The 24,140-nt window shown below is 34.0% G+C and overlaps 3 protein-coding genes and 1 long non-coding RNA gene across 7 annotated transcripts; 2 read left to right on the forward strand and 2 right to left on the reverse strand.

Annotated features, from left to right (window-relative positions):
* Nucleotides 1-889: 889 nt before the first annotated feature.
* Nucleotides 890-13,367, forward strand: LOC145737387 (dopaminechrome tautomerase-like). Of its 2 annotated transcripts, none has more exons than XM_081992065.1 (9): nt 890-1,333; nt 7,619-7,757; nt 7,859-7,997; nt 8,045-8,313; nt 10,633-10,779; nt 11,084-11,363; nt 12,538-12,830; nt 12,884-13,055; nt 13,108-13,367. In XM_081992065.1, exons 2-9 carry the CDS (start codon nt 7,661-7,663, stop codon nt 13,310-13,312), a joined length of 1,602 nt encoding a protein of 533 aa, XP_081848191.1. In that variant the 5' UTR covers nt 890-1,333; nt 7,619-7,660; the 3' UTR covers nt 13,313-13,367. The 2 variants fall into 2 exon arrangements, with proteins under 2 accessions (XP_081848191.1, XP_081848199.1); XM_081992073.1 differs by lacking the exon at nt 890-1,333 and adding an exon at nt 4,927-5,086.
* Nucleotides 3,445-4,373, reverse strand: LOC145737972 (uncharacterized). The gene is made up of 2 exons (XR_014180539.1): nt 4,046-4,373; nt 3,445-3,858 (listed from the first exon to the last, which is right to left on the reverse strand). It is a non-coding gene; the product is annotated as an uncharacterized LOC145737972 (long non-coding RNA).
* Nucleotides 13,368-13,421: 54 nt separating the features above from the next.
* On the reverse strand, nt 13,422-17,679 carry LOC145737374 (SET domain-containing protein SmydA-8-like). Of its 3 annotated transcripts, XM_081992033.1 has the most exons (8): nt 17,444-17,679; nt 16,924-17,359; nt 16,687-16,773; nt 16,449-16,633; nt 16,089-16,399; nt 14,473-14,682; nt 14,161-14,416; nt 13,422-14,106 (listed from the first exon to the last, which is right to left on the reverse strand). In XM_081992033.1, exons 3-8 carry the CDS (start codon nt 16,731-16,733, stop codon nt 13,466-13,468), a joined length of 1,650 nt encoding a protein of 549 aa, XP_081848159.1. In that variant the 5' UTR covers nt 16,734-16,773; nt 16,924-17,359; nt 17,444-17,679; the 3' UTR covers nt 13,422-13,465. The 3 variants fall into 3 exon arrangements, with proteins under 3 accessions (XP_081848159.1, XP_081848178.1, XP_081848168.1); XM_081992052.1 differs by lacking the exon at nt 16,687-16,773; XM_081992042.1 differs by lacking the exons at nt 16,924-17,359; nt 17,444-17,679 and having other exon boundaries at nt 16,687-16,904.
* A 1,078-nt stretch (nt 17,680-18,757) lies between these two features.
* LOC145737849 (uncharacterized) lies at nt 18,758-23,992 on the forward strand. The gene is made up of 6 exons (XM_081992694.1): nt 18,758-18,910; nt 22,853-22,947; nt 23,011-23,116; nt 23,170-23,243; nt 23,296-23,458; nt 23,680-23,992. The coding sequence occupies exons 2-6, from the start codon at nt 22,861-22,863 to the stop codon at nt 23,784-23,786; spliced, it is 537 nt and encodes a 178-aa protein (XP_081848820.1). The 5' UTR covers nt 18,758-18,910; nt 22,853-22,860; the 3' UTR covers nt 23,787-23,992.
* The last annotated feature ends 148 nt before the right edge of the window (nt 23,993-24,140 follow it).

A 24,140-nucleotide genomic window follows, 5' to 3' on the forward strand; every position in this document is an offset into this window, starting at 1 on the left:
GTTGTGGCTTCCTATCGCTTTGAACCAAGAGTATAGTAAACTAATAGAATTCTACTCTATTTACATTGCACTGAGTCCCAGTGCTGCTAACTTAAATCAAAAATAAGAGAAAATTAAAGTTTTCCATTTTGCCTCCAAATTTATTGTAAAACAATGATGAATGTCCAGTGCTACAGTTTGAAATATTGCATAAAACAACAACTATTCATGTGGTAGACTGAAGTAATACAGTTGGATCTTCTGACTACAAAATGTAGACAGTTTTTTTTTAATTTTTGAAGCAGCTGTATTATAAACTTTTTTGGTCTTTAACAAAATTTCTGTAACTCTAACCGTAACTCTAATTTTGAAAATTGGCTCAAAATTTTGAGAACTTTGTATATCGGCTATTTTTAGGGCTGAACATATACAAAGTGTCCAAAAAAACTGTTTCAAGTTATGTAAAGTGCAGAAGCTTAGTCTGAATATTTTAATTTTCTTTTTGGTAACAAAGTAATAATAAACCACCGACAACAATAACAACAACAGAAACAGAATGAGAGGCAGATAAACAGGAGCGATCCTAGTCAGATTATTACTCACGAGTAGGTAATGGGTGTTATTATTTATTCAAAACTAATGAATAAAAAGCGTATTATTAGACAGTCGTAAAAAATGTATTACAACTTTCCCTATTTAATTATTCTTCCACTTCTTCTAAATTGTGACACACACTTCAATTATGATATTTAAAAAGTGCCTTTTTTCCATTAAACAAAGAAATAATTTTATAATTAGTAACCTTCAAGGAAAAGAATGGGCCACAAGTGTAATAGCAGCATAAGCAATCAATCAGCATATCAGGCATATACACCGGCGTGAAAGTTCAAATCAAATTAATTAACCGGAAAATTGGAATGTTTGATAAATTCGCCCCCCTTCGACAACCCCGTTCCAAATTTCGTATCAAATAATTATTATACATTGTGTCCGTTCACTTTTGGGGCCATTTCACCAAGGGGGCCCCAGTATTCGCGCCTCCACCAGGTCCGGACCGTCGCAAAAACGCGCGCACTGATTACACTGTCGCTTGAAAAATCAACAATTGAACGGGTTTTTTCGCGTTAACCGCGAAACCGCACCCGCGATTTGGTACGAATTTTTGGTTGCGTTTGAGGCGTTTTTTCGCATCGTAACCTGGTCACGCAAAATGGTTATTGTGCGTTAGTTTAGGTTTGGTTGTCCGTTCGGTTACGCCGCTGGTTTACGGTTCAGTTTAGTTTGGAACAGTGACGGGGTTGGTGGTTGATTTTTTTTTTTGACAGTTTTTTGGGTGGATTTTTTATAAATGAAGGTAAGTTAGCATTAGTTGGTTTAGTTTTTTGTAATTACCAGAAAAAAAAACAACAAAATTTGTTCTGAACAAAAAGCCAAAAAGTTTACAAAGATTATCAGGATGGTTCAACCAACTTAGGTCCAAAAACTTTACTAACATTTTTGTACGAAAAAACATGCTTTTTTTTGTAAATTAGTAAAACAAAATTTAGACAGTTTCTTTAAATTCTCAAATTTAGCAGCTGCATTCTGAACATTTTTATGTTCTCCATAACTCTAACCGTTGTTGAAATATTGAACTTTCTTTACTTTTTTTTTTTTTTTTTGGAAATTGATTACTTATTTTTTTGGTATTTTTAAGGTAATTATAAGGCATTTCATAGAATTTTGAGGCATTGACTATATATTTCAAAATGTTTTGCGATATTTTCATTGGAATTTTTGAGCGAAATAAAGCCTAAATAAAGGATATTTTGCGATATTTTAAGGAATACTAATATTTAAGTTGAAACAATATTCATTACAAATTATTATAATAACTTACCAATTTTTCAACAATTAAACTACATTTTTAAGGTCACGTGACTGTTTTTGACAATGTTGCAAGCTCTAAAATTGCATAATCAAAGTCACGTGATGTGTCTCTTACAATTTCAGCTTTTACAACTGTCTAAAATAGTCTAAATTTAATTTACCAAGTTTTGAAAGTTTAAACCACATTTTAACGGTGACGTGATTAATTTTGACAAATATCAACTGGCCTTTATAGTGATGCAAGCTCAGAATTGCATTATCAACGTCAAGTCACGTGTACTTTGCAATTTAACTTTTTACAACTGTCCAAATTTTATTTATCAATTTTCCAAAGTTTAAACTGCGTTTTGAAGGTCACGTGACTGTTTTTGACAATTTCAACTGGTCTTTACAGTGTTGCAAGCTTAAAAATTGAATTATCCAAGTCACGTGACGTGTATTTTGCAATTTAAGTTTTTACAACTGTCCAAATTTTATTTATCAATTTTCCAAAGTTTAAACTGCGTTTTGAAGGTCACGTGAGTGTTTTTGACACCTAACCTAACCTAAAAACTGTCACGTGAGTTTTTAAAAAATGAATTTTAAGGTTTTGAGTCTTGAATTTGAAATTTGCAAAAGCAATCAGACAATCATTGTGAGGTATTTTAAAGTCATTTCAAGGTATTTTGTATGCAAAAATTTGATGTACAAAAAATTATCAACCGTCTACCACTCGTGTCAGATTGACAATGACATATTTGTGACAGTTCTCAAAATTCAAGTAATTAGCAAAGGACGTAATAATGGTCGTTCTTTGTCTATTAGTTGTGAACTGAGCAAGACGGAATTTTGCCGTCATTAACGTATGTTCTTTAACTAATCGTTAAAATTCGGGAAAATTCGGCGTTTTCGCTGCCGACAACCGCCCTCTATAGTCTATACTAGAAAGCCTAAATGTCAGAAACAAAACTGGTACTGTTCTCGCGGAGTGAGTTTACCCGTGCGTCACAAAGGCTACGTCATTTATAATCATATGAATCAAATCAAGTTTTCGTCAACAAACCTGTTGTGTTCATATTATAGAAAAGGGCGTGTCTAAAGCTTCGTCACGTTTAAAATTTTGCGTGTATTGTCAGTCAGAAAGTAGAGATCTTTGGCTGCAAATTTGCACTAAAACAACCTTATACCAAAGCAAATCAAAAATATCTTGACCGAAATAACATTTTTTATTTATGAGAAGTCACCGTTTGGATCATAGAATTCCGTCTAAATTTGAAACCTAATTTATTTACCAAAATTCGCAGAGATGTATCACCAATATGTAGTATTTCTTTAACTTTAAGCTCTTGATTTAGGTTCTGGATGGTTACATGTTTCTCTAAAATAAATACAACAAATTAAAAATTTAATAAGACATTCTGAGTGATGCTGTAGTATCTCATATCTCATTTTCAGGTTGCAATCCACTAATTTTATTTTAAACCCGCTGGAAAACATTTTAGACGATTATTTTATTTTTTCTATGAGTTTATTATTAATATGTTTGAAGAAATTTTTATGAAAAATCTATAATGCAACCCAAAAATCTCAGTATCTGGAAACAATGAAAGGTTAATAGATGTTTCTTACAAAAGTAGATATATTTTACTATTATTAACATACTATCGTTGTACATATCATATAATGTATTTCGAACATCCATTTTAATGCTTTCAGATAAATCAGTGGTCTTGACCCATCGATAACGCCTCGATTTAGGTTTTCTAGGTGAGGAAATCACAAGATTACTTGCTTGCTTTTCTCGAATCGAATAAACAGTTTTGCGGAAAATTTTCAAAGCAGCTGCAACCTTCTAGTATCAAAAAATACATCAGTAAGAATATGTAAGGTCTTAAAATTTCTTATTTTCTTCCTGAACAGATGATAAAGCTTCTAAAGGTCCTCCATTAGTTTTTTCCAATTCAAAATATTCACAAAGGTTAAGAATTAAGAACTGCTGGGCTTGTCTGTAGAGAATTTTTCCAGGCTTTTCTAAAAAAATACTGTAATAGTAAGTAATTCCGAATTTACGAAAAACCAAATGGCTAAATAAAAATCATAATAGACACTCCCACTTTTTTTTCAAAACAGGTTAGTAATTGTGCCAATTTTGGTTAGATCGTGACAGCCGACATAAAAAAAATAAAAATATTAATAATAATATTATGAAAGTACTTACAGTATGTTAAAAGCGTAGAAACAATAGCTCTTAAAAGAACTGTGGTGGTGTGGTAAATAGAAAACTTTATAAATGATTAACAACACAAAGAAACGGAAAAGAATTAATAGTAAACAAATCAAATAAATTTCGATGGTTGTCAAACTGACAATGACTGAAATAGAAGCGCTAATCAGTAAATGTTTTTTTGGAAGACATTCACTTAGATATTTACCCTTTCTGAAAGTGAACAATAGACAAGGATGAAGTCAATAATGCATGTCTACTTCTAAATCACAGGGGGATGACGCACGGGTAAACTCAGACCGCGAGAACAGTAAATGGTCCTTATGTTATTACCAAGAACATTCATTCAAAACTATTTTTGTTGCTCTCACAATGAAGGATGCTTTAAAATGAAACTCACATACCTGTGCATCTAACAAGTACCTAATAAGTTTACTGTACTAGAAAGCACTTGTACTTACCATTGAGTATAGTGTTGGAGTAAAATCATCCCACTTCAAAGTGTTCAACCACTGTTGAGTTAAATCCGGTTTTTTGTAAAGTAAAAAACTGACACGGTTGAGCTTTTTCCTGAATTTCTGTTACAATGTGGCTTGAAAAACTTCTGAACGGCAGCAAACAAAAATAACTTACGCAATTAACCTCAAGTCTTGATTTTAAACCGTAAAAAATCATCTAATCCTCAAAAAAACTCAATTTCCACAATACAAACAAACGCAAACTGTCATCACTATTTTCGCCATGTTGGAATTTTTGACAAGCACCTTCTAGGATTTTTAGTATAGTAGGCGGTGGTTCTTTAACTAATCGTTAAAATTCGGGAAAATTCGGCGTTGGCGCTGCCGGCAACGCCATTTAAAATGACAGTTTCTTCAAACTTATCCCGTTGCAACTTAAATTTGTCGATTAGGTTATTATTTTGTGTGAGTTGTATTTGTGTTTTTCATATTTTGATATTTTCGGTAACCGAAAATGTCTAAACAATACAGTGAGGGCGAACAGCGGCTGATAAATGTTTCATGTGACATACAGAAGGTTGGTTGTTGCTTACCTTACTTTGCAGGTTTACCATCAAGAAAAATAACACACACAGTCCAGAATCACTACCAACACCAGCCCGCACAATTCAAGTAAAACAATAACGACACAGATTTAATTTTTCCGAAGGTTTTTATATTTTGCTTTTTAACCAGCTTAACCTCACTCTTGTGAGTCTTGTCAAAACGCTAAACTACTGAAGCACTGTCAATGTCAAGTGTCAATCAATATGTTGCTGTCCTTTGCTAACCTTAAAAACACACTGATGCCATGTTGCCGAATACTCTCGTAAAAAAAGTATTGATGGACTGAAAGCTGAGCAAAAGTTGAAAAATCTTCTTAAATTGTCAGAAAACAAGCTGGTGATAATAAACACTTTACGAAAGCGTTAAAACTCGAACGTAGTCCAGTTTACAAGTTAAAATGAGTAATCAGAACACGACTAACGTCGTAATTACATGGAAATAAATGAGGAAAGTATAAAAAATTGATTGAATTTCTCTGTTTGTTGGATCAAATAACCAGCAAAATGTTCGGCAAACAAAAAACGATCAGGAATTAAATGTTACAACTGGCCATTAGAACGCAAATTACCTAAGCTTTTGAATTAGAGAAAATGTTATTCTAATAAATTGATTATTACGGAAGACCAAACGATAATTGGTTGAAAGGAAAACAATATTTACCCGGGTTACATTAATACAATACTCCTACATTAAATTTTGTTTACAAATTAACATGATAAATACGTAATCACAGACTTTTTGCGAAAAACTACTACCGTTGCAATGACTGAGTAAACAACAGTCAAAAACTTAAAAAAAAAAACTCTTTTGGCGGCTAATCGGTAATTACGACCATTTTACGAATTTTTGGTTAATCTGCGTAAAATTTCCACTTTAACGAGATTCAAATAATTACATTCTAACAAATAACAATGGCGGAACAAAAAGCGCTCGTTGAATTGCAAAACTAACAATCACAACGTTTTTTTTTGTTCAATTCTTCCAATACGATACCACCGCAAGTAATTGATGCTGGTCAGTATAAGTTGTTTATGAAAACAGTTCAAAAAGTATTATGTGTCAAATTGCATTTTATTTTCTTAAAATAGTGTAAAGTTTGCTAAAGAAAAAATTATGTAAGAAAATGTTTCATAAAGACAAGAAGATAAAAGATTGTTAATTATTTATTGCAAAGCCAAAGATGCACACAACAATTTATTAAAGAAGTTATTGTCCAGGGTGCCTTGGGCAGTAAATGTTTAAATAAAACTAAAAGTAAGTCTACACACACCTTTTGTTTTGTAAGCAATTTTAGAGAAAGTAATCGAGAGGCGTTAAATCAGGTGATCGTACAAGCCACCTGGCGGCACCCTTAGTCGCCAATTAATTCACTTATTGCCAAACTTAATATTCAAATATTCTGAAACGATTTTTGCTTCATGTGAGAGTATTCCATTAACAATCATATTTTATCTTTTACCAAATCGGGAAGATGATCGTTAAATCGCATCAGAAGCAAACAATAATTATCATTATACTATGGAAGTTGTGAAGAATGCACTTCAAAAGCTTCTTACTTAAGTGTAACCAGATCAAAATTAAATCTTCAAAAAATACATTACAAGTACAAATCAATGTCAAGCTTTTGTAATTAATGAGTAGTTATGCAGAAAAACTTACGATATGGGATCATTCAAGTTGCACACATGGAGAATTTCGTGTCAAATGTGAATGTACCATACAAACCTTAAACGGACTCTGGTCCTTTCCTCGAGGCTGATTGAATAAGGTTAGCATAACAACTATCGACACAGATCTTTAAATTTTTAACTATGAAATTCCTAATCAAGTTGGGCAAGCGAAACCTCGATTGAGACCGTAGATTATTAAAAAAAAAGTTATTAAACAGAAAAACGGCTTTTTTGTGAGGTTTACGTTGAGGTTGCCCTTGAATTAGCCATCACCACAACGATCTGAAATTGCAAACTTTCCTCTTCGTCAATCGGTTGAGGTAATCCATTCTTAGATAGCAGAATGCAAAATTGTAAATTAATCCGTTCGATTTTACAAATTTTTCAATTCAACAATTTTTTAAGCTGTAAGTAAGGTAATGATGTGGTTTAGTTGAGTAAATGCATTTTTAAATTCAAATCACAGTTCCAGGCTTCTTTGTAGACTATTTGATTTGGATGCAAAAAAATAATTTCAAACCAGATTTGGCAATGTGAAAGTCGCTAAAATGTTACCTTAATAAATTAAGTTTTTTTCTGTTAATTACGGTTTCAAGCTGTTCATTCAAGAAAAAATATTAGATTCAATATATCCGCTTATTACAATAGACCTTATTAAGCCAACATAGAAAATACTAATTAAACCCCACTTTTATATAGGTCTAGGTGGTAATTCAATAGGTTTTATCGGTTTAATTAGAATTGGCATTGTTTATGTTCAGTAGCATTTCCTAACGGAAAACTGCGTTAAAGTGCGAAAGCTTCTTGATACGATTCACTGTTTCAAACCTTAGAAAATCCCACATCGGAAAAGCTGAGAAAAATGCCGAAGAATCATGGCTATGGATAACTGGTTCCAGAACTGGCATCCGCCATTTTTACACGACACATATTTCCAGCCAACCAAAAACGTCATACACGAAGAAAATGTCCGTAAGTATTTGTCCGTTATTTGATCCATCTAGTCCACTATCCGAGTTAAAGTTTATGTGTTCACTTAGTCTCTTTTTTTGAAATAAACAATAAATATACAGGAAAACAACCGACAAACGCCACAGGTCTTCTACCCATTTTTGTCGCTTTCAACGTACTAAAAACAAAACCGGAAAACCCACTTCCAGACTTCCCTCCTTCAAAAAGCTATGACACCTCAAAGGAAGAAAAAGATTTCAAGTAAGCTTCCTTGGTACTTCAGGACAATTTTACTACTTCTGGTACAGGATTCCAGGAGAGTTCCAGTCAACTAGGGATGCAGAGTACTACAAGTACCCCTACACTCACTCTTTGGGGTTTCCTGATCCGTTTGAGGAAGCACCAGGTTCCAACCAAACCTACGAGGAAGAGCACAACATGAAACCGGTAGAGATCACCGGACCGTTTAAAACGTGGTACCGTTGGAAGACTCTGGATTTTGCTTATCCAGATCCACACGCAAAAGCGCAGGCGATGACCAATGATGACTTGATACCAGAAAATAATTTACCACTAGGTAAGTTTAAAAAACCGTTTTCGAGATATTTTCCAAAAACTACTTTGATGCACTTTTTACCGAAAATTAGTTCAATACTTTAACACCCTGTAGCTTGGTTATTTTTGGGAGTTCAGGGTGGTTCAACCACTCAAACAAATTGTCTTAAACTGCTCTTTTCAGTGGTGTAGAGCAAGAAATTGTATCTAAAAAAATTGTGTACAGAGTGAGCAAAAGTAATGATCCACTATCAATTTTGTGCACACCCTGTATACAGGCAACTGTATTGAAGTTCAAACGTTACGTAGTTTGGTTTAGTGGTTCATTAGGAACAATTTTGCACTCTTGTAGTTTTTATGTAAATCTAACCGTTTTCGAAATATTTACTAAAAACCACTTTAATTCAGGCGGCGGTCAGTATAGTAAAAACCAGGAAAAACCTTTATTTTGACAAAATTTTGGGGCATTTTTCCAAAAAATGGCGAATAACTTGATTATTTGAAACGTATCGTGTAGACACATTAAATGATCGCAAGTGGCTAATGATTAGAGCTATCACGTGACGTTGAGCGGGCACCGCTGACTTGCCCCGTTTGGCCGCTAGAGGGCGTCAGACTTGATTATTTTTTCTTCGGACATTTTTCTAAATATCTCGAAAACGGTTTTTAGTTAGCAGTGTGAAATTTTGACCACGTATTTTCCTCAAAGCCCCTATATAACAATATCTTTCATTAAATATAACATTTTACCATACAACGCACCGGTCGACCTTTAACTAGATTTTTGACATCTTTAAAGGGGGTTACCTATAAACTTTTTGTAAAATTTTTGAATTTTGAAAATTGTCTTTAACTGCCTTAGTTAGTTTAGGATAATGGTAGAAATGTGACGTAAAGTGTCATTTGTCAAAATATAATTTTTAAGGGGGCCATGTCTTGAAAACTGTTAAAAATGTCCCAATTTCAAAGTCAGTTACTAAATGGCGGCAGTTACAGCAAAACGGGTACCAGATTCGTGTTGTGCCTTTTTAGACTACTTTAGGAGCATTTAGACAGTGTGTGTGACTGTTCTTAAGGCATTTAAAACCTTGTAAACCGGTTTAGAAACTTTAGGAAGCTTTTAAACTGCTCTAGAAGCATACGAAAGCTTTTAGACTGTATCAGAAATCTTTTAAGAGCTTCTATGGATAAGATTTGGAAGCTTTTCGACCGTTCTAAAAGCTTTTGGAAGCTTCCAGACTATTTTGAGTATTTTGTAAGCTTTTCCAAGGCATTTTGTAATAGAAATAGAAAAAATAGAAAAAACTTGTACATAAACTGATAAGTTGTACCTAACCTAACCAACATCACAAGTATGTATAATCAAACCGCATATTTTCCAAGTTTTTCACTTTCATAATCAGTTAATTGACCCAAATTAATTCTACTGAAAAATACATTTGAGTACAACTATTCGCTAATAAGACACCAAAAATGTTGATTGAACTTAAATATTTGGTGACTGGCCAAAAAGCACAATATAACCCTAATTAATTTCTGTAAAATTTCTCTGTTTTTTTTTTAAGAAAACGCATGAATAAGCCTGTTTAACGAGGTGTAGGTTCGCGTGTACAGGTTAATCAATAATTCACTTTCCAAACGAATTACGTCTGATTAATTTGTATTAATTTCTATTGAGTATATTCGAGTATGCATATTCATTCACAATGCTTAAAAAGAAGGTTATGATTGCACAGAATGTATAATAATTCAATAAAAATGTAAATTATTTTATTTCCTTACATGCAACTATAAAACTGTTGAAAACATGTTTTTTTTTATTGAAAAAAGAAATCAAGTGTGTTATTTATTTGACATTCATAACGAGCCATTTTGGAATTCTCTACACAAAAAAGTATAACTTATTAAGTATTTAATTAAAAGTTGAAAATTACTATCGAAGACAGAAGATACAAACAGATTTACTATTAATTTTTTTACTCAGAAAAACAAAATTTACATCAAAATTCAATTACATCACTGACTAAAGCCTCAGTTATTACGATTCCTCAGACTTTTTTTAAATTTAATTAATCAATATAAAAAAATATGAGGAAATCAAATATTAATGGCACGTGCAAACTTACAAAACGATCTACTGAAATAATTTAGAACGCAATACTAATTCGGGTCATTAATTATTGATGTTACAGTGCGGATGGCAAAATTTTGTTGCTGTAATTTAATGTTTTTGATCAAAATTTGACAACAAAGCGGAAAAATTCACTTCAACACTTCTAATTGTAAATTCTATTATTTATCAAATAGTGCTTTTTGTTAAACAATACGTTATATTTTTAAGGAATCGAAGTCTACAAAAATCGAATTTTCTTGTCGATGCCAAAATGGAAGAAAGGCGTCCCCGTGACTTTAGCCCAATTACCCCGGGTACCCAAAGAAGATTCCCCCGAACTAATACCCTATCCAAATTGGGCGTGGCATTCTGAAAGTAAGTGCAAAACCATACATTTGTTCCTATAATATGATTAATTATTAATTATAGCTGGTTACTTACATTCCACCGATCTAATTAGGATCATTATCAAACTTTCTCTATTAAATGCACAAAAGCGACCAGGAAAATGACTTTGATTTGGTCAATTGCAAGCAAAACTAGTTTGATTTACGGGCGCTTTATAATAATAAAATAGATGAAAAGAGTTATATTACGGATGCAAATTAATTTAGGTTGCACCTTTTTAACCGCATATTTTCCGCTTCTATTTATATAAAAATTGAAATATTTTCTGCAGAAAATTGCGATTTGATGACTTCGGTTTTTCGGATGCAAGTGGACAGTTGCGGTCGTTTGTGGGTTTTGGACTCTGGGAAAATCTCCATTACGACCGAGGAGGCTAAGCAGCATTGTCCCCCCAAATTGCTGATATTCGACTTGGAAACCGACCAATTGATTACCAAATACGTCTTCGAGAAGAAGTTTATCCTGCAGGATGGATTGTATTCGAATATTATCGTGGATATTCGGGATAATCAATGCGATGATGCTTATGCTTACATGTCGGATGTTTGGAGGTATGAAACACACTGGAAGAAGGTCTAATTCGGTCTATAAGTATTCTCATATTATGTAATATACATAGAAATTGACTTTAAAGTTTGTCAAAAGTGGCTTTTAATAAAGTCCAAACCAACGTAAATGGCAGTTACGTCATCTCATCATATGTCTCTTACATGTAAATTGATATACGAAAGACTACGATTTTAGAAGCCACATACCAACGTTTCTCAGACTGTTTAGTATAAAATGGTACTATAACCAAATAACATTCATTGTGTTTTACACCTCTATAGTAAAGGTTTTGACAGTTCATGTGCACAATTCTCTATTTTGGACGTAGTTTGGTCTGTCATTAAAGTAAAAACTGTCAAAACTGATTGCTCTATAGAGGTGTAAAACTATAAAACGATCTTTAAAACCATTTGACCCAGTTTTAGATATTTTTGTTGTTTACCTTTATGGGTAGGGATTTGACAGTTGAAATGCACCACTGTTTATATACTTCCATGGACGTGTTTCAAATACACGCTCATTGTGTTTTACAGGTCTATGGAAACAGTTTAAACTTAAAAACAGTTAAAATACTTCCATAGTGTAAAAGTACAACAGTAAAACCTTTTCTCAAACCATTTGAACCAGTTTTAGATACATTTTGTCACAGTTGACATGCATACATGCAAAATTTCATTAAAAATTATTATTAAATTTTATTTTGACTTAACAAGCAATCTATTTTTTTCTAATTTTGGCATATAAAGTGACACTTTTCAAAACTGATTAGAGTGACAAAACGTTTTACTTTATGTAACTAGTTACATAAAGTATCACTTTATGTAACTAGTTATAAAAAGTTCATTCCATCACTCCCTGTTTTTATGCATTTCCGTAGAAACATATGGGCGACATCCACATAACATGTCGTTGTCACTGTTTATACAAGGTGCTATGAAAGTGAATATTTGTGTTAAATCACTTTAAAAGATGGTTTTTACCGCTTTTTGGTCAGAATTAGAAAAAATTATGTATGCAACACGTTTCGAAAATGTCTTATTGTGTAACTCATTCAAATTGTAGGACCTCGCTGCGCTCGCCCTACAAACATTCATTCGTTACACAAAATCGATTTTTCGTAACTGGTTACATAAATAGCTATTTTTTAAATTAAGAACTGAAAAGTTTCTTTATTAGATTCGGAATTGTGGTATTCCGACTTTTCGACAACCAAGCGTGGCGTATCAGCAACCATTTATTTTATCCTGACCCTTTGGCCTCCCACTATCGCCTCCACCACCTTAGTTTTTACTGGATGGACGGTATTTTCGGGATGGCGTTAAGTCCCGAAGGACAACCGTATGGAGACCGTTTACTCTACTTCCATTCCATGTCCGGTTACCGAGAGTTTTATGTTAAAACCTCATTTCTCCGAAAGGAGGGAATTGAGGAGGGCGAGTCCGCTTTTGAAGTCTTAGGGCAAAGCCGCGGTACGTTACTATTGAAATGTCTAGATAAAATCTTGAAAATGAGCAACATACAGGGGATCAGGGACACGTGTCGTCGTCCGTGATGGACGATAACGGAATTATGTTCCATAATCTAGTCACTCTGGACGCCATCGGTTGCTGGGATTCCAGAAAACCGTACAAAAGGGATAACTTGGGAATCGTCGCCCAAAACAGGTACACTTTGGTGTTTCCTAATGATATCAGGTAAGTTTACTTAGCATCAGCTTGATCAGTACAACAAAACCTACCTAATTAGATTGGATCATGAAAAGAAACAAAGTATGTGGATCATCACCAATAGGTTACCCTATTATTTGATCGAAGGACTGGACACCAGCAGGTACAATTTTAGAGTTATGTCCGCCTACACCGATGACGCGATTAAGGGCTCGATTTGCGATCCAAATATCAGACCTAGAAGCGCTTTTACTGAGTATAAAGATGGAGTGGACTGCCTGTAGCTGTTTTAATTAATTCTTTGCAATAATAAAAAATAAATACAAATTTTTTACGTTGTTTTTGGGTATTTTTCTTGACGGTCTTACATGATTTAATAGTAAAGAGTGTTGGTTTAAATCAACAATGCTTTATTAACAAAAAAACTACTTAATTAATTACTTTTTCACTTTTTTCTTATTCTTTTTCCTGCTAATCGTCTTTTCATCCGCACTCACATCATCCTTCATATTCTCTTTCTCTTCCTCCTCCATCTTCTTCGCTTTGCTCTTCTCCAGCTTGTCCTTTAACCTTTTTGCCATTTCCGTCTTTTTGTCCGACTTCTCTTCCTTACCCCCCAAAAAATCTTTTTCGATATTTTTAATGGAGCCGCGTAGCATTTTCAGTTCGTGCAGCGCCATCTGGGCCATGCGGCCTTCGGGACTTTTTGGCGGTTCGTATAGCAAATATTTTACCGAATCTTTCAGGATTTTTTCCGCAGTTTGAAGCTCGACGACCAAACCTTCTTCGTCCAGCTCCTGATCTCTGTATTGTTTGTGCGAAATGTCCACAATGGCCGATTGGAGTTCGTACATGGTTAGAGCTCCAACTCGGGATATTCCTGGTTCCAGTTTGGAAATTACTGACATTAAGCGTCCGCACAAATCGATTTTTCTGTTTAAATTGCTTTTAGTTGGTGGTAGTTTTGAATATAGGGACACCATGTTCTGTTTGAGTTCCAGCAAAAGATAGTGGTTTGGATGGAAGGTTAGTAGTAGTTTTTTGTACAAAAGTTCCATAGCCTGAATATCTGTGGGATCTAGAACGCTAAAATGTATCCTCTGAAGAGTAATTTCAACCATAAGTTATCTACCTAACTCATCGATTCTTCTTCTAGCCTCCTCCACTGCCAAATCAATGAGGAAATCTTTAAAACATAACTTACATTCCCCACACTGCCACATTTTGAACCCTTTCTCAATCTCCACGTGCCTCAAAAATCCTTTACGACACTTGTGACACACCAAAGAACTGATTTCCGTTCCAAGTTCCGTAGGATCAGTGCACCTGGTGCACTTGCACCTAAAGTATTTACCTTCCAGGAGATGCTCTTGACGCGCCTTGTTGCCCTGGGGATTGTAAACTTGATTATCCGTTTCAAGGAGTCGCAAAACGGATTACAAACCAGCAAAACGTCGGTATAGTTAGTTAATACAGGTTCGTCTTCTTGGATGTCTATTCTGGCGTGGACGCTCATAACAAAATTGTCGTCTACAGAGATGTGGGTGTTGGACACGCAGCTGTGAGCCATCATGGCCACTTTTGGGTATAAGGCTCTGAGACACTGTTTTTCTGGGTTGGTGATGGCCAAAGCTTCAGAATTGGGAGGCCTAACCTGTTAAAAGATTTATGTAAAAGGTATTAGAGAATGAGATTTAATACTGTAGAACTTTTTTATAGTTGAATAGGCTAATTTACAATTGCAATAGCTATATTGAGATAGTAAAGGCTTCTGAGAGACAAAAACATACCAATTATCTGTTTCAAAATGGGTAAGTGTCAATTTACAAATTTAAACAGACCAAATAATTTCCAAATGCTCTGAAGTAGTCTAAAAAGTGTAAAAACATTCCAAAACACTATAGAAGCTTCAAAATGCCTTGCAAAAGCTTACAAAATAGTCTAGAAGTTTCCAAAAGCTTTTAGAATGCTTTAAAGGCTTCCAAATGATCTTCAACTAGTCTAGAGGCTTTTAAACAAATTCTAGAACCGTCTACAAGGTTTCAAATGCATTAAAAGCAGTCCAGGACCTTCAATATTCCTAAAGTAGTCTAAAAAGATTTCAAAACACTGCAGAAACATCAAAATGCTTCTAAAACAGTGGGAAGCCTTTCAAAACAATCTAAAAGCTTCCAAAAGCTTTTAGAATAGTCTAAAAGATTCCAAATGCTCTTCAACTAGTCCAGATGCTCCCAAAAGATATCAAAACAGTCTAAAAGCTTCAAAAAAATTCTAGAACCGTCTAAGAATTTCCAAATGCCTCTAAAGCATTCCGGAACCTTCAATATGCTCCTTAAATATGTCTGAAATCTTTCGTATGCTTCTAAAGCAGTTTAAAAGCTTTAAAAAACGTCTAGAACTCAAAAAAAGTTAAAATATTTGCATCTTTTAAAGAGTTTTGTGATTTTTTAAAGCTTTTTTACAGATTTTTATGCTATTTTGAGGAAAATAGTCATCACGATTTTAGTGCTTTTTAATCCGGACTCTAATTATAATCTATAATGAGACACCCTGTGGGTAACATCATTTTATACTGGACACACTCTATACATAAGTCTGTTTAGATGTTTATTTTTCATTTAGACTTAACAGGAAACTCATTAACGGTTGACTACGATAAAAATGAAAAATACTGAATTTAGTATGTTAGGATGATGTATACCAGTAATTGATAAACAAGAAATAAAAAAAACTTTTAAATTGTAAAAATTAAAAATTTGTACATACAAACTGTATGGGTGAGTTCTCGTATGCAGCATTTGCGTAAATCTCAGCACAGTGTGATTGGTCAAGTAAAGCAGCTATTCTTGACTAATTACAAGACAAAGTTTTTATGGAAAAACCACTGGCCTAAAACACTGTTATGGACGCCAAAGTTAAAAACAAAACTTTAGTATACTCTCTTCCACAGATTTTGAAAGTTTAGTGTATTTTTCACAAACATTTTTCCAGTTAAAAATGTTTTCCACATGAGAAATCCCCCGGTTTCAGAAACCATTGTAAAACAAAAACAAAACTCACCTCAAACGAATTAACATCTAAAATGCCGCAAATTTTCTGCACCAACTCCTCCTCTACATCCTTTTGCGTGATAAGATTGGTCTCCTTCAACACATCCTCCACCGAAATCCTGTGCCGTCTCCAAATCGCCGTGTCCCTCCTCTGTTCCAAATGTGCCTCCAACTTGACAATCTCTTCGAAAGCTTCAGGGTTGTAGATACTCAACAACAAACACCTGAGCGGGAAAATAACGGAGGGATTTTCAGCCAAAATTTGACCCTTCAATTTTTGAGTTTTTAGAGTGAGACATTCCTCCTCACTGTGGTATTTCCCTACGTTTTAAAGTGTTAGAAGTACATGTGTTTTAAATAAAATAACTACCTTTGCAATTATCAATACACATCAAAGCGGTGTTACACTGGTCGCAAAACGAACACATCAACAAATTGATGGGCTTGAAGCACTTGAAGCACCGAGCTGGTCCGTTGAGTTGGGGTCCTACCAGGGCCGGACTTTCTTTCATTATCAACTCACCCGCCTTCAAAAGTTTATTGGCCACCATGTAACTGTAATAAAACGGGCTTTGCATGATTTTATTTGAAAATATCGCTAGTCTTACCGCCCTAGAGTTTCATTGGTTAAAACTTTATATGTTTTGCCGGCCATTTTACTGTAGCCTAGTTTCGCTAGAAACGCTATACTGGCTCTAATAATGTTAAATTTAGATCAGGAAGAGTGTACTATTTTTAATGAAGTTTTCAGTTTATAATTAGATTTGAAATAAGAACTGTAAGTAGTGGAATGTTACGATAACGCCATCTGTTTTTCACATCCATTATTATGTATATCTACTTACATTGATCATTCTGAACTCATTTGGAACCAACTGAAGATGTTTATTAATCTTGGATAGCAGTTTCTTTTGTTAGGGTACCGACTGATTTGAGCTGAACTAGATCTTGAGTGGAGGTAGATTGACTTCTGACTTGGATTCCTACATGATTTGGTAGTAATTCAACATTAAATAAACCAGATGGTGATGACTTGTAGCTTGTACTGGCTATAGCTGTCTGTTCCACATCTTCAAATAACATTATCTTTGCTTTTTTGATGCTAGACACTTCTGCTCTGTGTAGATTTTGTTTTCTGCTAGATTCAGTAAGTTCATTAGGTTCTTTGTCTGGCACTTCATCTACTGGACACATGTTCTTGTGTGGTACTACATCATCCTTAAGCCGTATTTTTTTCCCCATAGTTTTAAAGTACATCCAATTTAGACTGTCTTCAGGTAGCTGCAACCAGACAAACATAACATTTCAGAGAAAGACGGTATTAATATAGTTTGAATAAAATAATATTATGAAACGTGTACTTACATTGAAATGATCTTCACACACAGTCTTTAAAGCTTCGTACCACCGGAGACGGCGTTTCTCCTTCTTTGGCAAACATACAAATATTTTGTCAGGACAGTTTTTATTGTTGTTTGAACAGGAATGAACAACGCAACGCTTAAATGGCATTTTTTCAATCAAAAAATTGCTTTTAACACCAAATATTCACTATAATCACAATCAACACAAATAAACAATATACATAACCTAATACGTAATGACAGACCTTGGTTTGACATTTGGGTAAAAATTCATAAATGACATACGCCATACACATTTTGTTTCGCTCAATTGGCTATAAGCAGAAGAGAGACGGGGCTATAAACAGAAAAGAGAACTGGTCTTTTGTACGTCACAAGAAACTTTTCTATATGGTGTACCAAATAAGTGTGGTTTAACGTTGTTTTTGCAGTTAAATACAATCTACACCAAAAAAGGAACTAAACACACTAAAGTGGATTAGAGAAAGATTATTGAATGTGTACTTTATATGAATCTCGCGTTGCACGTTATTGACGTAAAGCGCGCCGCGTTGCCAGATGTACTTCTTTATCATTAAAACGCACAATTGTGTTATTTCTTAGACTGAAGTTCCCTGAACTGAATCCCTTTGAAAATTGCTCAAACTTTTGTCGTTTTAAAGCAAAAACAACAATTATTGTCCAGTGTCCAAATAAGCACTGAGTATCTAAGGCCGCATTCGTTTTCCAGCTCCATGGAGAAAGCAGAGCGTTTTTGACGTCACAATGACGTAATTTGACAGTTGGTTAAATAATGCTTTTGCTAAATTACGTCATCGTGACGTCAAAAACGCGCTGCTCGCTCCATGGAGCTTAATAACGAATGAAGCCTATGTATTGGTGTGACTGTGACATTTTACATCTGACTTGTCACAGTCAAATCACAACTAAGCTTAATACTTCTTTCGCAAGGGAATGATAATGATATCTCTTCTTTCGTAGGGGAAAGTTGAGTAATATGGTTTTTGTTTGCTAATCATAAATAAATAAATTCTCGCAAGTTCTATATTAACTGTAAAAATTTATAAATTACAAACAGAATCCATATTAGTCAATTTTCCCCTGGTGATTTATGCGGTGGCGGTACAATCTGGTCGACCATCGGTGTGGTACCGACCATGGTCACTTTACCATGTACGTCTGACGTCACGGTCAGCGTCGATGGTCAACCGCGCGCAAACAGCCGACCGTGGGCGAATGACGATGGCGCCGGAATTCGAAACGTCGTTGCGCCACGATTTCATTTTATTTGCGATTTTCGCGACGTGGACGCTCGGATTTGCGCGGAAATTTCATTTATTTGTGCGGTGGAAACTGGACGAAGCGAGGTGAAAAGTGATCGGTCAGTGGAAAAGTGCGTTTTAGATTTTTTCCCCGATTTTCTCGCGAATCAACGGCATCCAGTTGGAGCGCTGATACAAGGAGCGAGGTTTGTGTTTTTTTCGCAAAAATTGGTGTATTTTTAGCGCACTTTGATGATGTAACTGCGCATTAATTATTAAAGAGATTTGAAGGTGTTTTAAGAAAAGTTGTCAAACTAGTAACATTAAAAGAGTGCGTTTGGGTTATTATAAAGTCAACGAGAGGGAGAGAATAACAAAATGAAAAATATGAGTAACACAGTAAATTAGAAGTTGTTTACCAATCACCAATTGCTGGTTTGCAAAACTTTTGCATTTAGTTAATTTTTCATGAAAGCAGATAAGTGTAATTAGACCACGATTACGCATTATTTGTCTGTCTTAATTAACAGCATTGTAAGCTCCAAATTAATGGCTATTTAATGATAATGATAAATTTTTAGTCTGATTTAGATTTATTAGTGGAAAAACCAGAAAGTGCAACACTGGTTTTTACTAAAAAAAAATGACTATTTCCGAAAAAGTAACAAAGAGTCCTACTTTATTGGCAAATTTACTCAATTTGTATCAAGAAAATTGTAATTTTCAGTTTTCACCATGTTTTTTTGTTGAATGAAATTTTTTTCAAATTGCAGAATGTTTGTTTTTTTGATAAAAACAAATTTTTTAGAATTAAAGTCGTATAAGAATAATCTACAATATCAAAGTTATTATTTTTAGTCTGTTTTTGAGTTTCCGAAATTCAAAAATTTGCTTTTTGGCAGAAACTGATTTTTGAAACATTTTGAAAGCCATCAGATTAGTTTACAATTTTAAAGCTGTCATTTTGATACTTTATCTTAATCAAGTTTCAGTTTAACAACTCTATCAACTGTTTTGAACATTGGCCGCCATTTCAATCAAATATGTGTGACGTATTTTGGCTTAGACAGCTTATGGACTTTATTTTTTGCAGATAAGGAAAAACTCTAAGGTTTCTCCTAAATTACAAAAAAATTGTATTGAAAAAAATGACAAAAATAAAAAAAGACAAAGTTGATAAACCGTTTAAATGTATAATTTACACACTGATCAAAGTTAAACATGACATTTTCCTAGTCACATGACTGTTGTCAATTGTCAAATGCTGACAGATGTCAATTTATCTTTACAGTGTTGCCAGCTGCGAATTTATATTGTCATAATCATACACGTGACGTGCTTTTACAATGTTAGCTTTCCCAGCTGTTGGAAATGTGATTTTCGTTTTCAAACTGCAGAAAGTTTAATTGGAATTGAATTTTAAAAATTTGTTGTGAAAATTGAAAAACAGTGAGAATTTAAATTGTAAATCGTTTTTAATGACTACTTAAGAAACCAGTTTTCATTAAAAGTCAGGGTGTTTTTTTTTAATAAAACGTTCCTTTAAATAGAATGAAACCTGATGACGACATAACATAAACAATCACCATACAGGGTGGGTATATGCATAAAATTTAATTTGCACTTTTTGTTTTTGCTAAACTCTAAGCTGGTTCTGACATGACGTAACGCTACATATAGGCGTGACGTATCGCAGACCAATTCTTTGTCTTGTTTTTGTTGACAACCTTGACACCCACAAGGTATTAAAGTTTAACACACGAAAACTGTAGTAAATTTTCCTTAATACGTGATTAATTATGTGTATTAGCTGTCTAAACAAACTCTAAACTCTGGTGTAGTTTTGAATATACACATTACTTGGCTCTCTCAAATTTACGAAAGGTTAACAAAACATATTAGATCATCGTTGTGTTAAAAATAAATTAATATTGTAATTTTTTTCAATTTTGGCGCCAACTACCTCTGTTGCGGCTAGCTTCTCTTGCTTGCTTTCTATTGCGATTTAGACCTTACCAGTAACGTGAATTGTGGGTGTTTTTGTATTCCACGTAAGAATAGATCTAAACCAAACATCTTTATTATTAATTCCGAGAAAGTTTACGTGTTTAGCCTGGGGCAATCCATTCATGTTAGCGGTGACGCTCCTTTGTTGGCGGTAAAGAAACAGCAGATTCCTTGTTAGTTTTCTAGAAAAAATATACACTAGAGATGTGTAGTTAACTTCTTCAATACCAATAAACGATTCAGTATTTTTAGGTCGTTTTCGTCGAAAAACCACACAATTTCAAAGCGAATCGAGCTGACTCAAGTTGTTAATACCGCTATTAACGGTAATTTAGGAATTAGACCTAATTGAAACAAATGGGTTTTGATGGAATTTATTCGAGGAAAAGATTCATTTTTGTTCACTATAAAGGACAGCAGTACAAAAAGTAATAAATTGATAGTTTCTCGCACAGAAGTAAAAAAATGTTTTGTTTTTGTATTACTTCTGGTCAAATGTTGAAGATAAACAACAACATTAAACTTGCAAATTGATCTTAAATGACTTCAAAAGTCATAAAAGTTATTTCTACAAAAAACCCAAGCAATATAAAAACTCAAAAGTAAGATGAAAATGACAGCTTTTAAATTAAATAAGAATCAAAAAATTTTTTTTTATCTAAAAAACAAATATTTGTAAATTGATAAAAAAATTTTAAAAGTCATAAATAAACTGAAGATAATCGCTTCATAATTGTAAATTGATCCTAGATCACCTTACAAATTGGAAAAAAACTTATTCTTCAAATCTTGAACATTGAAAATTACAGCTTTCTTGACTAGATTGCTTCAAAAATTGAATAATACCAAAATGGTGGCCGAAAACACCATTTTGCTTTTTTTTGGAAATCTTTGAAGAGTTCTGTATAAGTGGAAAGAGAATAAGTGCATATCTACTACAGAATAGCTTAAACTAATTTCAAAAAGTAGTTAATTTTTTCGAAATCTCCAATTATTGAATTTCCTTTAAAACCAACAGCAACTCGGACTAACAAATTAATCAATCTAGCTTTAGCACCTTGTAAGTATATGATACATTCCTGAGTGATCAACTGATCAATCATCCTTTTACATTTTAAACATTTGAATTCTTCTAGCTTGTTTTTTTTTTTTTGGTATTAATTTGGCTGGCATTTTTTTCCATACTGATCCCAATTTAAATCACTCTGAATTAGTGTGGCCTTAAGCGTGACGAAAAACAAGGTGGGGCACCTTAAGGCAATTTCCTGCGATCCCATCAAATCGCTGCTATTTTAAGCTTCGATCGCGATTTGGGTCAAGTTCGTGGATCCTGACTCTGATATTTTGTTAAAAGGGCAATCTGCGACTTTCCGCGGAAATTTTCTTGCGTTTTATGAAGCTAACTTTTTCCTTTACAAAAAAAAAAAGTGAAACGTGCAATGTCGTCCTAGACTAAATATGGGCTGTTACCACGTTTGACTCATACCCAGATGGGTTCGTTGCAAGTTGCATTTCACCTTTTTCGTCCGTTTGTTTGTGGATACGGCGAGTTTCAATGCCGTTAGACTGTAAAGTTGTCTTTTCATTGCCCTTGTGTACAGTGTGTCCCAAACGATTACATACATATTCCAAAAATCCATCTTTTGAAAAAAAACCATTTAAATGTATTTGGGTTTCAAAAACAAAATGCCGTTTTTGACCGACATCTTAAAATAAATCAAAGTTAGTTTAGTCTATTTTACAGTGGAAAAAAAACAATATGGGTTTTGTCGTAATTTTTGGTTGAAATGTACTTCCTGAACTACTCATCTCAGCCACCATAATACCCTCATTTGTGTTCTTTCTCAATAATATGTTTTTGCATTCCATTTATGAACAAACAATAACATGGCCTTTATAAAAAAAAACTGCTAAAACAACATCTGTTTTGAATATTAGTAAACATTCTGCTACTAACCAGATAAGCTCGAGTAGGTACCACAAAGCGGATCAAAGAGAACCGCTATATTTCATATATCTGGTCAATTCAAGGGCGAAACGATTGTAATTGAATTAGCAAACTGCTACTTCTTAAGTGATTGGGATTTTATGCGTTTTAATAGGGGAATGTAGTGCAATTGAGACATTTTTTTTTGTTTTAGAGTGGAAAATGAGTTGCGAATCATGCCTCCTGAAGAGGTGCTGCTGTTGCGGCTCCTTAAGGACTGGTACCCTGATAGCGGGTGCAGGAGCTATAGTAGGTGTCAAATATCGTAAATGTTTTTTTAATACTAAAGTGTTTTTTTTTTGCATATGCAAGATTCTGGCAATACTCACAATCATCATCATTGCCTTGACGATGTGCGGCCTGATCAATGTGCAAATCAGAATGATCGTTTTGGACTCTTTTCTGCCCGAATTAGCCAGTAAGTTGCACATTTTTTTTAATGGTGATAACCTAGTTTGGTGGTATTTTCAGTCCAGATCATCCTGATAGTGAATCTCTGCGTTACCATAATACTATCCATCCTTCTTATAGTGGGTACGATAAAGGTAAGTGTGACACGTCCATTCTAAAATTATATAGTAAGGGATGAAATTTCAGAGAAACTTCTACCTGATGATGCCCTGGGTGGTTCTAGGAGGGATGTTGATCATTGGTCTTCTAGTTTCCGTCATTGTTACAGCTGTTAACTTTTATACAGACGGGTCAGAGAATGGCACTTTTAATGGCACTTTGTGGCTAGTTTTAGGACTGATTGCTTTCGGTAATAAATACAAAGTTGTGGTAGTAGGTGTAAGGAGTAATCGGTACAATATCACTCAGTCAGGTTCACAAATACCCTATTATAGCTGACAACCAAAAAAATACTTTCTATTTCAAATGATAAGAACTGATTTTTGGATTTGTGGTTTGGTTATACACAAAACTGATTGATTTGATTGTATCGGTTATTGGTTATTACTGACACATTTTGGTATATTACAGCTATTTACACCTACATGTGGCTGGTGTCGTTCAGTTTCTTCTATCAGGTGTGGAAAGAAGCGAAACGAGGAGCCTACACCAAAGATCCTTTCAGAAGACGGTACTGATCATATTCTATGCAAAGAACCTCCATTTGCCATGTATTTGCCATATTTTTAACATATATCTTTGATATTTTCATCTTCGCCTATTCAAACTCTCTTTTTAGATGTTACAATGGTTCATTTTGTGTGAACGCAAAGTTGATGTGTTTTATGTTGTGAGTAGTATTTTATTAAATTATTAACTATTAAAATTATATTTTACTAAATAATCTGTTTCATTCTAATTTAAATTACCACTATTTACCAAAACTTCAGCTGAGATTCCTTATTAGGAAATGTACTGACAAAACATTTGTCTCGTGGTATAACAGTCTGTGCTGTAAGGACAGCTTAGATAAGTCTAGTTTAGACTCTTAT

This window comes from Ips typographus, linkage group LG1 (assembly GCF_016097725.1).
Source record: "Ips typographus isolate SLU linkage group LG1, UJ_Ityp_2.0, whole genome shotgun sequence".
Taxonomy (NCBI): Eukaryota; Metazoa; Arthropoda; class Insecta; order Coleoptera; family Curculionidae; genus Ips; species Ips typographus.